At 39.9% G+C, this 17,749-nt stretch overlaps 2 protein-coding genes across 7 annotated transcripts; one reads left to right on the top strand and one right to left on the bottom strand.

The window, feature by feature from the left end:
• The first annotated feature begins 655 nt into the window (after positions 1-655).
• si:dkey-94f20.4 (synembryn-A) lies at positions 656-11,297 on the top strand. 5 transcript variants are annotated; one of them, XM_051418775.1, is made up of 14 exons: positions 656-805; positions 4,925-5,015; positions 5,100-5,147; positions 6,298-6,315; positions 6,401-6,490; positions 6,581-7,188; positions 7,644-7,779; positions 8,005-8,193; positions 8,341-8,435; positions 9,247-9,397; positions 9,514-9,609; positions 9,742-9,886; positions 10,185-10,464; positions 10,681-11,297. In XM_051418775.1, the coding sequence occupies exons 2-14, from the start codon at positions 4,926-4,928 to the stop codon at positions 10,820-10,822; spliced, it is 2,088 nt and encodes a 695-aa protein (XP_051274735.1). In that variant the 5' UTR covers positions 656-805; position 4,925; the 3' UTR covers positions 10,823-11,297. The 5 variants fall into 5 exon arrangements, with proteins under 5 accessions (XP_051274735.1, XP_051274736.1, XP_051274737.1 ...); XM_051418776.1 differs by having other exon boundaries at positions 717-806; positions 4,922-5,015; XM_051418777.1 differs by lacking the exon at positions 656-805 and adding an exon at positions 2,367-4,509.
• On the bottom strand, positions 10,939-17,505 carry irf3 (interferon regulatory factor 3). 2 transcript variants are annotated; one of them, XM_051418781.1, is made up of 11 exons: positions 17,287-17,505; positions 15,918-16,084; positions 15,649-15,820; positions 15,021-15,094; positions 14,864-14,918; positions 14,666-14,734; positions 14,312-14,557; positions 14,010-14,100; positions 12,882-13,174; positions 12,659-12,777; positions 10,939-12,171 (listed from the first exon to the last, which is right to left on the bottom strand). In XM_051418781.1, exons 2-11 carry the CDS (start codon positions 16,080-16,082, stop codon positions 12,058-12,060), a joined length of 1,398 nt encoding a protein of 465 aa, XP_051274741.1. In that variant the 5' UTR covers positions 16,083-16,084; positions 17,287-17,505; the 3' UTR covers positions 10,939-12,057. The 2 variants fall into 2 exon arrangements, with proteins under 2 accessions (XP_051274741.1, XP_051274742.1); XM_051418782.1 differs by having other exon boundaries at positions 14,666-14,731; positions 17,287-17,504.
• Positions 17,506-17,749: the final 244 nt, after the last annotated feature.

The raw sequence follows: 17,749 nt of genomic DNA, 5'->3' as shown, positions 1-17,749 counted from the left end.
TGTATTTAAATATAGATTAATTTATATTTTAAAAAAGTAACATGATTAAGCATAAATCCATCATAAGTACCAGTCAGTCAGAACATACAGAGATATTTGGTTGTAAATAGATGGAGGCTGTCGGCCTTGTTAGTCCATAGCTTTTCATTTCTCGTGGCCCTATCTGCCGTATCCCTGCGGGTCGTCGGCATTTTTTGACTCCTCTTTTCCCTTTTTCTTGCTGAAGTTGTATAAACGGCTGGCCAGGTTGTGAACCTGGCATGTCCCAAGGTGGCATTCGCGCCGTGGACGCAACTTCGCTGCCATGCTGTAAAGTGATGAAGAGGAGGAGAGAGAGAGAGAGAGAATCAAGTTCAGGCTTTTTAAAACATCACATACATTTACTAAATCATCTCCAGTTTTCAAATAGATGATAATCTTACAATTTAGGTTTTAATTGCCATAATTGCTCAAACTGAAATAGACACTACAGTATTAATCCTGCATTAGTAGCCTGCTATAGACAGTTTCTTAGGATATAAATATGATACAATATAAGTGTTTTGAACCATTCCTTGTACTCATAGCACTTCTGTAGTTTCCTATTAATAGCCACCCACACTATGTTGTGAATGTATAAGCTCTTTTGTACCTGCGTTTCAGTGCGTCGAGGTCTGGATGTTTGTCTTCTGAATGAAATGGGATGATCTTCAGTGTTTGAGCATGCTGCTCCTGTGTGTCCTCTGACCTTTTCAACCCCGTAGCCTGGACAACGTCTTCTGTGTGGAGAGTGTCTGCGTCCGACCTGTGGATCCATCAGAAAAAGGTAATATAAGCATTTGTAATATATAGATAAACCAATATGTAGTCCAGTTTTTCCTTCATTACGTCTAAATTCCAATATTACTATTGAGGCAGAAATGCATTATGGTTGCTGCCTGCATTTCTCTTCTATCAGTATCTGTTTATTTACTGATGTTTTTCACTAACCTGTGAGTTGGTCTGAGTGGCGTGGCAGCAGTCAGAGGCAGAGTAAGCAGCAGCAGAACAGCTATCTCCATACCGCTATGTCCTGTGGCAGAAAAATCATGAGTGATGATGAGGAAAACATACATATATAAATACGTATCCTGACCAGACCTATTACTAATACATCATCTGTACAATTCAATATTAGCCACAATAACATTGCCACAGAAGAGAATCAGTAAAGATTATGGATTAGAGACCTGTTTCCGGGAAGAAACTTACCACCAAGATAATTCAAAACCCTGCTGTGGCTTTTTGAGTAAACCATTCGTGGTCTCTTGCTGATTGTTGGATGTCCAAGTCTGTCATCCCTTTCCACTCCTGGTCCTTTATAGTGTGATGGCCGGGTGAGGGGGTGTGTCTGTAACGTAGTCATACATGCAGTCCAACTCCCACGCTTGTAATTAATCAGTTACGGTGGCAGTTTTATCCTCTATTTACAGGAGATGTGATGTAAGCATAAATAACCTTTTAAGAACAGCCTCTGAGCAAACACAACATTGTACTTATACTTGAGGTGACCTTGTACCTTGTTGATGTTTACATTGATTTTTATGTTCGGCCTTTGCTCCACCAACCCTCCCCCCATCCACATCCTCCTCCATCCCTCTCCTCCCTCGCTCCACTTGCTGCTGAGCAATTGTTCCAGAAATCACTCTTTCATCTCCATCACCTGCAGGAAGCCAGCAGCGCCCAAAATAACCCCAATTCTCCTTCAGGCTTTTCTTTACTGCCCATTTTTCCTGTGCCTTTTTCCCTTGAGTCACTTTTGCCGTCACCATGTTTATTCCTGAAATGTCCTTCACTCACATCCACCCCCGCAGGCCCCTCGCATACAGTGTTTCAAAAACAACTTCTTAATCTTACACCTGTCCACAAAGATAATAAATCAGGTTTTCGAGATAATCTGATAAAATTATAGCTTAGAAAGAAATTATAAATACTGAACTTTTCAGGTTTGGCACATGGCCAAATTACATCTCTCTAAATTAGGAAATTATCCCATAATTCTTAATCTTTTTATAATACAGTAAATCCACGGGGAGCCAGGGTCGCGTTTAATTGTTTACAACCTGCGCAGTCTGTTTCTTCCAGCCCTTCTCCTTCTCTGTGAATCACAACTTCCCCACGAGTCTATTGTGTCCCTTTCCTGTTACTACCATCTGTGCACCGTTGTCAGAGAAGTTCACTGAGTCATCACTGCCGCGCGTGCACAGCAGAGCCCTAGCAGTTATATATCTTATGATTTCACATATGATTCACATGTGAAACCAGTAACTTGTGTATGGATTTCAGCACATCAGCAAATCCAAATATCCACATACTTTGTCACTAATAACGGCTATAATAATGAGTCAATTAATGGATTAGGCTATCAGCTTTCATCAATAAAATTAGTCACCAACTGTTGGATTAGTTGTTTAAGTAAATTTGAAGCAAAAATTTTTTAAAAGACAAATCATCATTCCAGCTTCTGGAGCGCGTACATTTGTTGCTTTTGAAAATGATCGGCAGATTAATTGATGACTACAACAATCATTAGTGGCAGTCTTACACTAATGTTGACGTGTGAAACAAGTCCCAATACTCTCCTCTCGAGTCTCAGGAGTGTATCAGGACTTTGTTTATTTTAATGTTCCCTGCAATTAAATTTATAATTTTAAATCCATATGTAGAATATGTGTAATGTGTTTTTCATTTAATCAGTGATACAAAATATTGTGTTTTGTGTCTTATTTTGTAAATATCCAAGACGGATAGATAGAAAAAGATAGAAAATAACAAATGTTGGTTGAAATGTTGTTTCAGTGTTGATTACTGACAACTCATGTACATAGGCATAGTATAAAAACGCAATAAATTCACACAATATTAAAAAAGGAATATATATGTGTGTGTGTATATGTATGTGAGTACATTTGTAATTCATTAACTGACTTCATACTTATATTTACTGACTTTATACATATTCACCATAACATAAAATAGCCATACCATCCCAGGGACTCATCTTATGGAAAAAAATATACATCATAAAAACAAAATCGTCAGATCATACTCCCATTAAAGTGGATTGACACTTAAAGTCGAACAGAGGTCAGTTGGGTTTAGGCTGCATGTCATATCGCGTGTCCCAGCCGTTACGACACCTAATCATGATGTCAGTCTGTGTGAGGATGACTGGAGCAAATAGTCCTGGATTGTGTATGTAACAATGGTTGTTTTTTTTGCCACTGTTATAAAGGTTACTGAGGGTCATTAGTCTCTTGTACCTCTGACATGTTGATTTCCTACATCTCAAGAGTCTTAATTCATCTTGGAGGAATATGTGCGCTTACTTCCATGAGAGCACTTTGTCAGGACTCCTCTGACTTTTCTCCCGCTATCGCTGATGTAGTGTGCATCCTGTTGTTGTAAACTTGCAGCCACCTGCCGGCCACTTCAGCCTCCGAGCCCTGTTTCCTCTACCCACTGGGCACAAGAGTTAGCATCCTGCCAGGAAACCCTGTCATTCTCTCACACATCATCTTCTCACAGATTACGCCTTTTAGGGCACTCGCGACACTTTGCAACAAGTGTGTAAACTTTATCTACAGTATATTGTGTATGACAGCTGAAAGTAGGTTAGCTATGGTTTATTTACCAGAATGAAATCTTAATTTAAGCAGTATGTTTGCTTTTGCCTTACTGCAGATTGTTTGATTTAATTCAACATTTTATAATGCACACATATTATGCAAGAGGTAAACATCCTCTTTGGACTTACTGGTGGGATTGACTCAACCATGAAAATAGCTCCATCTTGTGGGACTAGACACAAACAGCAATTATAATACTGTATGCACAATATGTAATTCACTGTACCTCGTCATTTACATGATGGAAGGATTTTGATCAATAAAAATACATCTTAAGCTGTAAGCCATAAGCTAAAAAATTTCATGTTATCTTTAGGTGACTCTGCAGATGCAGTCCCATCAATAGCCCCAGTGTGCTTATGCAACAGCAAGACGCGTGATTAAAAAAAATAAATGGTTATGTCAGTGATTCCTCAAGCTATTAAGAGATTTGAGGGAAAAAGTGTTAAAGCACTAAAATAGAGACAGAGAGAGAGAGAGAGAGAGAGAGAGAGAGAGGAGCAGCAGCACAAGACTGGAAAACCTGTAGGTTAGAGGGTCAACACTGCGTGATATAAGCTTAGAGTCCATTAGTGGATTATAACCATAACCACTCCATGGCTCCTGCCTCTCTCTTGGATTAAAGAGAGAGACAGCGAGACAGAGCGATACAGGGATATCCTGAGCGCATGTGAGTGACTAACTGGAAAGCAAGTGAACTGAGCAAATTCAAAGTCAGAATAGTATACTGTGGATACGTGGACAGAGAAACACTGGGAAGCGAGTAAAGTTTTAGTTGTGACAGTACTTTGGTTTGGCAGATTTAAGGTGATTTTGGCACACCTGCGGTATATCACCTGGCTGATTAAGTGAATTGCAGAAGGTAAGTTTAGATGAACATATGGAATTAAACTCTTGTAATCTTCCTGCAGTCTTTTATGTGTGTGTATAATGCATTTTAATGTGGTGTAAGTGTAATGTAAAAGATTCAGATTCAGCCTTCATCAGTCAGGAAGTATTTAGTGGTGATCAAACTGATGCGGTTGTCATGAAGGTAAGATTGTAGGATGAGTATTTTACAGAAAGTATATAATTTCTGCCCTTTAATGTCTCACATTGATTTATTTTTGCATTCTGTATGAATAACAGACCAAACATATACTGTACATGATGTGATTTAATTCATTTGTATTTAATAATGCTTAACCTATGTCCCATCGTCATCATTATTGTTGTGTAACTTTAATTTTGTTATGGACTGAATGATTATTTGTCTCCCTGTGTGTGTGCACAAGAAGCATGGAGGTGGACCTAGAGACGATTATCCAGTGCATCAAGCAGGGGAATGAGAACGGTGTTCAGACACAGCTACAGGAGTTCAACAAAGAGGTAAACACATTCGTGTGTGTGGATGATACAGTGCTGCTTATGACATTTGCAGAGCATCATTTTGTCGTCGTCTCTCTCCTACAGTTTGCTCAGTGCTTCTTCTTTGATGCTGAGGAGAGGGACCGAAGGAAAGTAAGTTGGTTTATGTCATACCTGTGTTCCTTAAACCTTTAAAATCCCCCCCCCCCACACACACACTCCTCTGTCTCATCCACCCCTCCCCACCTCTACCCCACAGTCTATCTGTGATTAGTAATTCTGCTGTATCAGTTGTCCCTGATCCTCTCTCCTTGCATGCTTAGACAGATTGAACCCAGGCAGAGTGATTGAATAACAAACATACTGCATGTTAATCTATTCAACACTTTCAGCTCTGTCATTTGCAGCCCTTGAACAGCAGTTCAGGGGCCTTCACGAACATCCTAAGGCCAAAAGTAGCTCCTAACTGGCTGAATTAATACAGAAATGCAGGGTGTGTTAGTCCAAAGTTTAGGGCTCCTATAAGCTCTTGATCTAAAAGTAATTCATAAAGCATTTTAATACTAATGTAGGTCTGAGAGAAGCAGAACATATCACAATCAGACAAATAATGCCTCCATAAAAAAATGTTAATAAGTGTTCTGTTCATCTAATTTAATTAAAATTAACTGAATTTAATTGAAATTAATTGAATTTATTTGTATTAATTTAATTTAAATAAATGTAATTATATTGAATTCATTTCATTTAGATTTTAAATATTTTTCTATTTAAACGTAATAATTTTATTTAATTTTATTAAAAAGCATTTACATTTTCTTTAAATTAAATTCTTATTTAAATGTAATTTTTAACATTTTCATTTAATAATAAATACATTTGATCTTTAATTAAACTAGATATTTAATTTAATTAGATTTTAATTTAATTAGTGACTCATTATTTTAATTAATAATCTTATTTTCATTTCTTTACATTTTAATCCTTTTCCAGATTAACCCCATGGAGGATCTAGTTCAAATTTCATGCTCCTATGTATTGATACTTTTTACTCACCGACACTGCTCACCTGTCAACCCATCACTGGAGACATAGTTAGTAAATTAATTTAGAAACACAATGTCAAACCCACCCCTTTTCTTAGTTTAACCTAGAAGCTTTTAGAACAGCTCTTCAGAAGAAACTCTTTGCTATGAACTTACAACAACCCTGATTCATAGTGGTGACCAGAATATATACTGATGCTATTTTTTCTTTCTTCTGCTGCATTGCTCACCGAAATTGGACTATTCACCTCTTAAAGCAAAGAAAACTAGAAGAGGTACAGTGCTACAGTTTAGAAATAATGGTATTGCTATAAATTATGAAACATTTGACCTTATTTATTCTTTGCCCTGCTGTACCAGTTCAAGAAGAATAAAGTGAGGGACTACACTGATTCTGACTCCGACTGTGACGAGTACGACCAGGAGGATCGAGGCCTCATCCTCAGACAAGTAACTGACTCACTTTCTGCTTTCTCAGAGGTATTATCAGTTGTTCTTTGGTGGTAACTTAAATGTCTATTTTTCATTTTCTGTCCTCAGAATTTAGCTGTTGTCCTTTTGAGGTTCATAAGAACAGGAGTTAAATCTCGTCTGTTGAGGGTGTCTCTACGCACCCTGAGAATCCTCTCTAGAGACAAAAAGGTCCTGGGCCCCTTGGTGACCGACAGCGCTCTCCTGACTGTGGCCAAACTCGCTGGGCTGACGACATGTGATGCAAGCGACGAAGCCAGCGACCCTGACTCTGATTTCTACGATAACATCATCGTTTCTCTCGCTGAGGCCAAAGTGTTGCAGTCTCGCAGCAATGAGGGCGAAGGCTATGTTGAAGCCAACGAGCAATACGAAGAGTGCTCCGCCTTTGATGACGACGCCAAGAGTGACATCAGCAACGCCAACAGCGGAGATCTGGACAGCATCAGCTGTCTCGGGAGCCACAGGACCAGCATCAATGAAATGCACAGAAGCAGCATCCATCACAAAGTGCTGGAGCGAGGGAGGAAGGACCGCAGAGAGAGCAAAATGGAAGGGGAGGAAGTGGAGGAGGAGGGGGAGTCAGGGGAGGAGTCGCAGAGAAAAGAGGCCATGAAGGTGTTATGTAATGTGGTGTACAACAGCACCTGGGCACAGGAGAGGTTCAGTGGTCTCAGGTGGGCTTCCACACAGGACACAGACAAAAACATGCCCACACAACAATCCAGAATACTCACACACAGCTGCTGGCTTTGTAACCTGCATTTCTGGGTCCAGTTAGCTTTTTCTTGAATATAATGGTTAAAGTCCTATAGTAAATCACTTTAGGATATTTCCAGTGAAGCAAATTATTTTTAAATTAATTCATGTTATTCATTTGTTGTAAAATAATCTTTGGCATCAGTTCTCTGAAAGTCAAAATGTCAAAGTCAAAATGTTGCACCAGCTTTATGAGAAAAAGCAGAGGCATGCCCTAGTGTTCCCAAACTATTTCACTACTAACAAGTTCAAACCTGTTAACAGACTGAGAGAAAATGATGTATGGCTAATTTCAGTGACTTGTCATAGTTTGGCTTTTGAACAAATCAACATTATTTTCAGACAGCTAACCTCCTGTTTTTGTTTCCGTCAGGCTCATATGTGGTCTCATAGAGCGTCTCTCCTCCAGTATTAGTTGCCCGTGTCCCTCCAGTGTTCAGTTCTATGAACTACGCCTCTTGTTCCTCATTACTGCACTACGGCCAGAGCTCAGGACACAGCTTCAACAGGTAACACAACCTCACTTACTCCAAAGTATTAAATATCTAGTGTAGTATGTATTATGGTAGGTGCAATAAATGGTAGATCATTCTGATGTAACAATCCCCGGAGCTACATCTCCTTTTGTTTATCGTGTCACCTTCAGTTTATTCTAATATTGATACAAACAGACCCAAGATTTTTGTTAAACTGGCTTCCTTCCTGCTCTCACACACATTATGGCGCTCCTCCAGGAGGGAGGTGTGTCCATCCTCACTGCAGCTCTGGAGGGCTGCCTGGATGTTAAGTGGAAGGACCAGTATGAGTGTGTGCTGGACCCAGCAGCACCACCCATCTCACTGGAAGCCTCTCAGTGTGTCATAGAGATTCTCAAAATCCTCTTCAACATCACCTACAGCACCCACAGGCAGGAGCCAAGTGAGGTCAGTGACTCTGAGTCAGCCTTCAGGTACAATGTCGGCCTCTACAAAAAATAACAATCAAATCTTTCCCTAACCTCTATCCTCTCTCAACTGTACTTCACACATTACCATAGAGAAATGAGCTGCACTGTGTTTATCTTCCCTCAGGATGATGCAGCTCTCTACCGACACCTGGTGGCGCTCCTGCGTGTCTGCCTGATGAGGAAGTGTATGCTTTCGGATGACACAGATGAACTGCAGGGGTGAGCATGAGCCAAAGTTGGATAGAAAGAAAATCATCATCAAGCATCTCTCAGTTACATTTTAATTTTCAGTTTAAATGGCATAAATGGCAAAATACAATGTTGTCAAAATGATGTGGATACTATGGTTTATAATTGTGTGTTTACAGCATGTGCAGTAAAGGTAGAACCAAGGTAAAGAGGGAAATGTAATCTTTAGTGTTATAGATTTTCTGACAAATTAGTTTTAATGAATGTATTTTATATATAATATTAGTATTTTGTCAGTGAACTAGTTGTTAGTCTGTGAATGGAAAAGAGAGCTTTAGATCTTATAATTTACATGACCAGTCTTAGAATCTACATTAATACCCTCAACTCTTTTGGTTGGGTTTGTTCAATAAAACCTCCTAAATGTCATTTTTATAAAGAAGCATTGTTTTTGATATAATTTAAAATAATACTCATTAATGTATACACATTATTCTGTACTAGTACTTCTAGATTTGATAGCACATATCCTCTTCTTGCATACTTAAAATTTACCAAAATTTCTTTCAATTTCATTTGATTTCTGTATCAAGCATGATAAAGAAATGGGCCAATATTACATTTGTGTCTCATTCCATAATACTGTGTAAAGAATTCAGTAATTCTGATAACAGCTTTATTAGTAATATGTTTGTATTTTTACTACATTGTTTTTTTTCTGTCTGTGTGTGTGTGTGTGTGTGTGTGTGTGTGTGTGTGTGTGTGAGTGTGTGTAAATAATAATCCACCATTCTCTCTTTTATCTACTCTCTGTGTGTGTAATCTTCTTTCACTCAAACAGTCACACAATCAACCTGTTGTCAGCGCTGCCTCTCCAGTGTCTCGATGTGCTGCTGATGGTGCCTCTGCAGCCAGGCTCGCAGCAGTGCCAGGGAGTCAACATGGACTGTGTCCACGCACTGGTGCAGTTCATGGAGAGACGCCTAGAGTCGGTGAGGGAGAAAGCAATATGCAGAGAGGACACTGAGTGCTTAGTGGCTAAACTAAAACTACTGTAACTAATACTGAAATAATCTGAGTGAGTCTTGCTTGTTGGTTTATTTCTCAGGGTGATAAGATCAAAGAGAGGCTGACACCAATCCTCAATCTGCTGACAGAGAGCTGCAGGGCCCACAGAGAAACACGCCATTACATCAGGAAACACGTAATACCCCAAAAAACATTTTAAAGAAAGCCCATGTCACATTTGCTTCTCACGGTATATGGATTATAGTTGAAACTAGTTTTTTCTCAAATGTTAAACGCAACTGACATTATAGTTTATCCCCATCATTAGATCCTGCCTCCTCTGAGAGATGTATCACACAGGCCAGAGGAAGGCTCCACAGTGAAGAGTCGTCTGATCCGTCTCATGACTCATCTGGATACAGACGTCAAACACTGCGCCGCTGACCTAATCTTTGTCCTCTGCAAAGAAAATGGTAAAACGTTATCACTCTCTGGATTAACAGGGATTCTTTACATTACAATTCTCAGTCAAATACAATGCATTTTTATTTATGATTTTATACACATTTCTTGGAAATTCAGCCCATCCTATTTTGTTTTAGCAATGCCTGTCTGTACAACATGTATAAGAAATCAGTGACTGAAAAATGTATTTTTCTAACGTTCTTGTCTCATTTCCTGTACATAGCTTACACATGTTAATAATAAACATCAAACAATAAATAGTTTTCTCAACATTCATTTTTGTGTATATAATTCTCTCTGTTCCAGTGGGTCGTTTTGTGAAGTACACAGGCTACGGCAATGCGGCGGGCCTGCTGGCCACCAGAGGTTTGCTGGGTGGTCAGGGGGCCAAGGCCTCCAGCTCGGACGGCCAGTACTCTAGCGACTCTGATTCAGACACCGACGAGTACCGGCAGGTTAAAGATCGCATCAACCCGGTCACTGGGCGGGTGGAGGCAGAACAGCCGGACCCCATGGAGGGCATGACAGAGGAGGAGAAGGAGGAGGAGGCTAAGAGGTTGATCATGCTCTTCAACAAGCTGTCCAGGTCAGTGAAATGACAAAGACACACATCTCTTATCAACATTTTTATGCAGAGATCACTTAGAAGTTTATTTTTTATAAATCTTCACTTCACTTTGAAAAGATAAAAAACCCTCCTCAGTGTCCAGTGCAGACAAAGATTAAATAAGAACAATAAAATCAATGTTAAAACTCATCCAGAAATTGTACAGGTTTTTTTTACCCCTCATTTGTTTTACAGAGATAACATTATCCAGCCGATGGGAGTGGATTCAGAGGGGAAGCTGGTCCCAATGTCAGGAATGAGGGAAAATTCCCTCACTGAGGAGAGGGAGTCTGGGTCAGACAATGACGGAGACGCAGAGGAAGCAGAGAAGAACTGAAACATATAAAATCCACTCAATCAACTAATTGATTTTCTTTTGTAAATATCACATTTCTAAAGTCTAACGACATCAAACCAAAGTGATGTAGTTGTCAATGAATGAACTCAAGAAAGGACATAAAAAGCTTTTTTTTAATTTCTTCCTCTTGGATTCATTGATAATGTAGAGAAGCAACAAGGTCACACTGATTTGAGTTAAGAATGAAATTGTGAATTGATGGTAGATCCTGAGAAGGAACTGAATAAAATCAGTTGATAAAATGAGGTAATAACATGATAATATCCTCCAATATTTTAATAAAGTCTTGAACTCTTATTGTTTGTACTGATATTATGTGTATTTTAATGTGTAGTTTAATCATATAGCGTTGCTTCAGAGTAAATTCAGAGTTGGCAGAATCTGATACACGTTCTTGTTGGTTAACCATGAACCTTAAACAGAACAAGATGAAATAAACATGTGCACATATTCACTTTTTTCTGTACAGTCTCTGGTGTGTTGTGGTACATAACTGTCTCCCATTGTGCTCAGGTGTGTATTCTGCATATTGTGCTAAAACTGTCTTGTGATACAAGATACAAGAGAACATTTAAACTGATTCCAGATTCTCGGATCACATCTGCACTGTTAAATCTGACTGAACAGGCTTTACTAACTTTACTACAGTATTTACATTACATACCATCATGTCAGTTTTGAGGGAAATCACCTGTTTTGCTTTATAGCAGAAAACAGGAGTGGACTTATTTCATTACAAACACATGGTTTGCAAGAGCAGAATGAAGAGGAAATAAGAGTTACAGTTTACCTCTAATGCTGTGTGACAGAGCTCTTTTGTTTGCATTATATGTATATGTATTATTTTATTTATATTTATTTTCTATTTTAGAAACACTAGCACCAACAACACCACTGATATAAGAAAGATCTTATCAAATCACATTATTTTATGTAAAAAAAATATCAAAGTATAAATTAGTTAATAAGCATATATTTATCTCTAACCATGGTAAAAACTGCATCTTAAACATTTTTTTGTGTAGAACCAGCAAATCCACCACCAGAGGAATTATTAGTACCATTATTATTACCTGATCTATATTATTTGGTGTAGATATAAAATGTTCATAAAACATGTAAAAAAAAAATTTTCTGAGATGCTTTTGTTCAAGGTTAAGGATTATGAAAAAAAAAGGGTAAACAGTGACTTTCTTCAGGCACACCAAAACGTGTCAGTACAACTCCATCATCTCTTCGAGCGACATCTGCAACTCCACAGACTGCAGAGAGGAGGCGCCGCCTGCAACAGCCATTTTCTTCAGTAACTCCATTGAAGTCAGGACCACCTGAGACAGGAACAAAAAATAAAACAGGAAGCAGAAGTCAGATGCAATGACAGCAGTGACAAGAGCGAGATGGCATATTTGAGCTTGACAGAAGCCACGAAATCTAAAAACCTGGAGCAACGAGACATGTCAAGTTGGTTTTCTTTAAAGTTTTGTATGAGCTTTTCATTTCTCAGCATGCACTCCTCTGTGGAGGCTCGAGGGCAGTGAAACCTCTCACGCCAGAGGGATCAGCTGTCAGCACCGGTATATTCAGCCTTTGTTCCCTCAGTTGCTATGAATCAATACTGAGACAAAATTGCCTCCTGAAAAGCGCTGCTGACTACAGCTCCCTTGAGTGGCCAATTTCGGGGGTTTGATCACTCATGAAATTTTATAGAGGTATGTGCAGCCAAAAGAAAAAAACACTTCTGCCAAACTGAAATACTCCTTTAAGGTGTTTGAGAGCGCAACACTGTGTGTTTCAATAATTCAAAGGTTCTCTCACCTCCACTGTGATGAGTTTCTTCTCCCAAGGCCTGTTGTCTGGGTCAGGCCACTTCTCCCCGAGGCAGAAGAACAGGGAGCAGGGAGGGCAATCTCCACCATTAATGAAGTCCATTATTCCTACAGGGGAAAGGACAATCAGTCACTGTATCAAGCTAACAAGATACGGCACATGTATTCCCACTTATGCTAACAAAAAGTGCATAATTACTCCTTTCACCCACCTCTCACAAAGTCCTTGAACATGTACAGCGGTTGAGGATGCAGTTTAGAGATCTCTTGGGGTTGTCTGCTCCTGTCAAACTTGGACACGCTCCAAAATGCTTTGATTTCGCCGCGTCGCTGGCCGTAGACCACGTGACCTGACAGCCCCAAGTCCAAACCATTGCCCAGCTTGTCCAGGATGCGTTGGGTCAGATTAGCTTGAGTTTGATCCAGCATGGCTCCAGGACTTGGCAGAGAGACCAGGGAGAGGCCTGACTCGTGATCCACCAAAGCTGTCCCCACGAGTTCAGGGCTGATGTGAAGACAACATAGATATTAAGTTCAGTAGTAGGGTAATATGCCTGGCAGAGCCCTGAGAAAGGAATAGTTTATTAAAAATGAACATTTTAATCAAATTCGACATTTTTCCGAAAGATGAGAAGATTGATGTCTATTTCATATGTACAGTGAATCTGAAGCTACAGCCAGGACACAGTTAGCTTAGCTTAGCACAAAGACTGGAAATGGGGAAACAATTAGCCTGATCTTTTTTTAAACATTTTGTTCCTTAAAACAAACCAGATGTCAAATGTAATTAGTGAGCTTTGGAGGTGCTGGAAGGTGGATTTTGTTACCTCTGGACAGAGCCCGCCTTATGCTAAGCTAAACTAATCGGCTCCTGGCTCCAGCTTCATATTAACTGCAGATGAGTGAGTCTTTCACTCTCTGCAGAGAGGATAAAAATGGTAAACTGTGGGACCCAGACAGTCAATATGCACATGTGTACGTCTATAGCAAACACTTCATCACAGGTTGATGATGTTAATGTGTGCAGATTGTGCCTGTAGATTGAAGCGAATCAGAAAAGGGTTTTTTTATTGTGAAAAAATATGTCCCTACCATAAAATACCTGTTTGGTTTGACAATCTGTACACTCATTAACCCGCTTTTCTTTCTTTCTTTCTCTCTTTGTACATAATGAGGTCGGTCTATATAACGACCTGGATGGGCTGCTCTCATCTATAGCATAGTCCCCCAAATATCAAACTGTTCCTTTCATTATGTTCATTATTCATGTCAAATTGGAGCTAAACTGGAGATATTGAGCATTGGTCATTTCTTTTGATGAAAGGTTTATTTGATGTTACCTGTAAACTAAACGGACTCCAGCTTCATTCTCGACCAGCTGCTCCAACACCTTCACCCCTCTGTAGTACACGGATATCCTGAATTGAGTCTCTAAGGATTCAGAGAGAGGAGAAGTGTATGAGAAAAGGTGTTTAAAAGCTCCACTCCTAACTGTATTTCCCTTTTAAACACCTTATTCATATTTCTGGTATTATTCACATTGAAGGCCCACACTGTTTTAATGGCCTTGTTATGACATTTTATGAGGGATGACGTTTTTATTTTTCCATTTCATTTTGTACAGTAACATCCATCAACTTACTGAAATTATCTCCATCTCTGGTCTTGTTCATGGTATCTAGGAACTGCTCTGCAAACTGCCCATCACAGGCCCCTCCCACAGCTCCCTCCATTGGATGTGCCGGTTGCTCAGGCAACCCAGCTTCACTGACTGCACTCTTAAACGTTACTGGATACTGCTGTTGCCCTGGCAACGTTACTCCACCAATCACAACTGGGTTTTCGAGCTGTTGTTGCTCGGGAGGAGGCTCAAAGCCTGCAGTGCCCTCTGTGGAAAAGTTGGAGAAACTGAAAAACTATTTTCTAAGAAAGTACCTTGGACACTTGTTTTTCTGCTTATACTGCAGCAGTGAGGATGAAATGATGACCAGTCTACCTGTTTCAGGGCCAATGTTCAGTCCCTTGAGGCACTCCTGGAGAATATCCTGGTTGGCAGCGGATTCTGCTGGCAAATATTGATCAGTTCAGAAATATTCAGCAAAGTGACTCCACATTCCTCGATTTTTATCAATCATTCCTTTGATACAAACCTAATGCCAAGATATAATAAATAGATAGAGAGAGGCTCCCTTACCTGAAAACACAGTTTCTTCTGGAAGATAGAGGTCAAAGCATGGGACACCCTGGGTCTAAAATATCACAGACGCACATCTGAATGAGTTCATATGCAAATATGTTAATTATTCAGAATCTCCATAGCATTTGACTTCCTGTGTTCCTACAAGTCTTACTTCTTGTGTAGGAAGGCCAATTTCCTCAAACAAATCCAGGTCATCTTGGTCCTGGGATCCAGCAGAAGAGTTAGCTTTGAGAGTGAAGGCAAGGCGCTCTGTTAATATCTGCTGCTTACTATCTTTTAATCATTTATTCTCCTCCGAAACACCCCTTTAATCTTATAATCCCCATTACAAATGGTATTGACTTGCATGCTCTGCATTTGCACGCTGCCTTGATAAATCTCAACCACAGGAACAGAAATGCGGACATAAATGTATGCAAGACAGATACTAATGTGGAGGTAAGGAGGTGATTAGATATGTACTGTACATGTGAACATAAATGAGCAGCATCTGTCGTGCATTTACTGTATTATCTTAGTGTAGTGATATGAAGAACCAACCGATGTGCCTCCCCTTCCTGGGATTCTAGTTAATATACACAAGCAGAATAATTCTGCATGATTAAAACTTAGCGAGAGAATGTGTGTGTTGATTTGCAAGCAGGAGAACAATCGGTTCTGTATTATTTTGTGCACTTGTAATGCCACGTGCCAGTGAATACACATCACATACACACATCTAATTCCAGTTGAAACAACTACAACTAGCAGCTACAGTGAAGGACCAAATGTATCCTCACCTGCTGATCCTGACTCATCCGGCCAGCGAAACACTTTATGGGGGTTAGCAGCGTCATTCTTGTTGTCAGAGAGCAGTTTGAAGCCTTTGGCTCGGAGGGCGCTGCGGAAGTTCCTCTTCCAGACTGAGGCGTCACCATGAGCCCGACCATTGCCACTCACCTCTGCCCAGGCCTGCAGGGAGGAAACAGGAACATATATATGATTACTTTATACTATACTGCCATTGATTATTTTAAATACCATGTCATTAATGACGACTGGCGATTACCTTAAAGATGAGAATGTCAGTGTCGGAGGAGTCCTGTCTTAAAGCGTGTTTCCACGGGATGGAGAACTCTGTTCGCTCAGGGTTTGTCCACTGGACACCAGGATACCTGCCGCTGTCAATGTGGGACCGCAGCCACGGGATGAGCAGTGGTTTGGAATGAGACATTCCTGCAAGAGCAAGAACAAAATGTCACCGTCAATGTCAGCGGGGGGGGGTCACTGCATTGGTTTGCTGTCACATACTTCAGCTCTGAGCCTTTCTCACTGAACTGTAAGCTAGACATTGGAGGACGTCACCATGAGCTCTGGGAAGACAGCGATCAACATTCTTCGCCATTTTCTAATTGATTAATTGAGAAAATGATCAACAGATTAATCAATAATGAAAATAAGATAATAGCTGCAGGCTGATCTTTGCACTGAATGTAACAGGGAAAAAGAAAAAGGTTGGAGGACTGAGCTGAGCCAGGCTGGATGTATGATCACCATCATTATTCATGTTTATTTATAGGCTTATATTAATTATTACAATTTTCAGGTCCATCTTTAAAGCCTGTAGAGGGCGCTATTTAGACATTTTACAGCCAGATTCATACAAATGCACTGTCATCTACCAGAAATAATATGAATAAATAAGTAAAAAGGGGGCAGATAAAATAAAACCCAGCTTGAGCTTTACATGTTTGAATTAACTGCTCATTCAACTGTCGAAAATATACATTTGTAAAAGATCCTAATGCATGCACTCATTAGAATGAGGGATTACTCTATCTGTTCCCACTAAATTATACAAAAAGCAATTAAAGAAAAGCAATATAGAGTATGTGAGAATGTGCAGTGTTATGGTGCAGCTGGGAGCAGCTTACATTCGCAATTTCTGAATTGCAATTGAAAGAGGAAGCAGGCGAATATGAGGCCAGGTCTGCTTCAGTCCTCAATACCAAAAATACTCCAATACAAGGCAAAACAGCCCAGTGCTTCACTTAAAGGGTTTTTAAGTATTACAGCAAAGTATTCAAGTATTCAAGCATGGAAATTACTCAGAAAGTACTCATTTTGAGGAATTCCTCCTTGCAATATGTCTGTATTAGGAGTTTAATGTTTGGTCCAATTGTTTCCTTGAATTGTTGCGTTTAAAGACTGTGGGAGTGAAATATGACACAAAGTTACATAAAGTGGAAATACTCAAGTACAACAATTCAAGTCTGAAATAGGATATCTTGTATAAAGAGTAGCCTAAATATAGTAACACCCCCCCCCCACTACAGATGTACTTCGAATAATATTCATATGACAGGTGAAGGCTTCACAACAGCTCTGTTAGGCTCAGAAAAACTCACTTAAAATGTGCCAGGTCTCATTAAACCTACCTGTTAGTGACGGGGTCTCAGTCAGCTAAGTGTTGAGTTCAAGTGCAAGTCGATATTTCAGGGTCAAAAGTCATACGATGCAGGATAGTGGCTCTGAGTAAACGGCCTGGTAGCCGGAGCTATGTGAGGAACTGTCATTCAATCCCAGCTGCAACTTCCTTAAGTACCGTCGACAGTCCGGTCTCTCTGTAGCCGGCGGAGGTTTTCTCGGGAAACTCCGAGTCGTCAGTTTCGTTTTCCAGATGTGACGTCACGAAGGTTTCATGCCAGCCTGGCCCGCTAGGGGACACACACACACACACACACACACACACACACACACACACTTGTGAGGACTGTCATGTAAAAAAATACTCAATAAAAATGTATTTAGATTATTAAAAGTAAAGGTAATCAATGCAGAAAATGTACCAGTGACTGTTGTACTATTAGAATCTGTCATTAGCATTCATGCGTTTATCTA

Source organism: Dicentrarchus labrax, unplaced genomic scaffold (genome assembly GCF_905237075.1).
Source record: "Dicentrarchus labrax unplaced genomic scaffold, dlabrax2021, whole genome shotgun sequence".
In the NCBI taxonomy this organism is placed as follows: domain Eukaryota; kingdom Metazoa; phylum Chordata; class Actinopteri; family Moronidae; genus Dicentrarchus; species Dicentrarchus labrax.
This window is presented reverse-complemented; position numbering and strand designations above follow the sequence as displayed.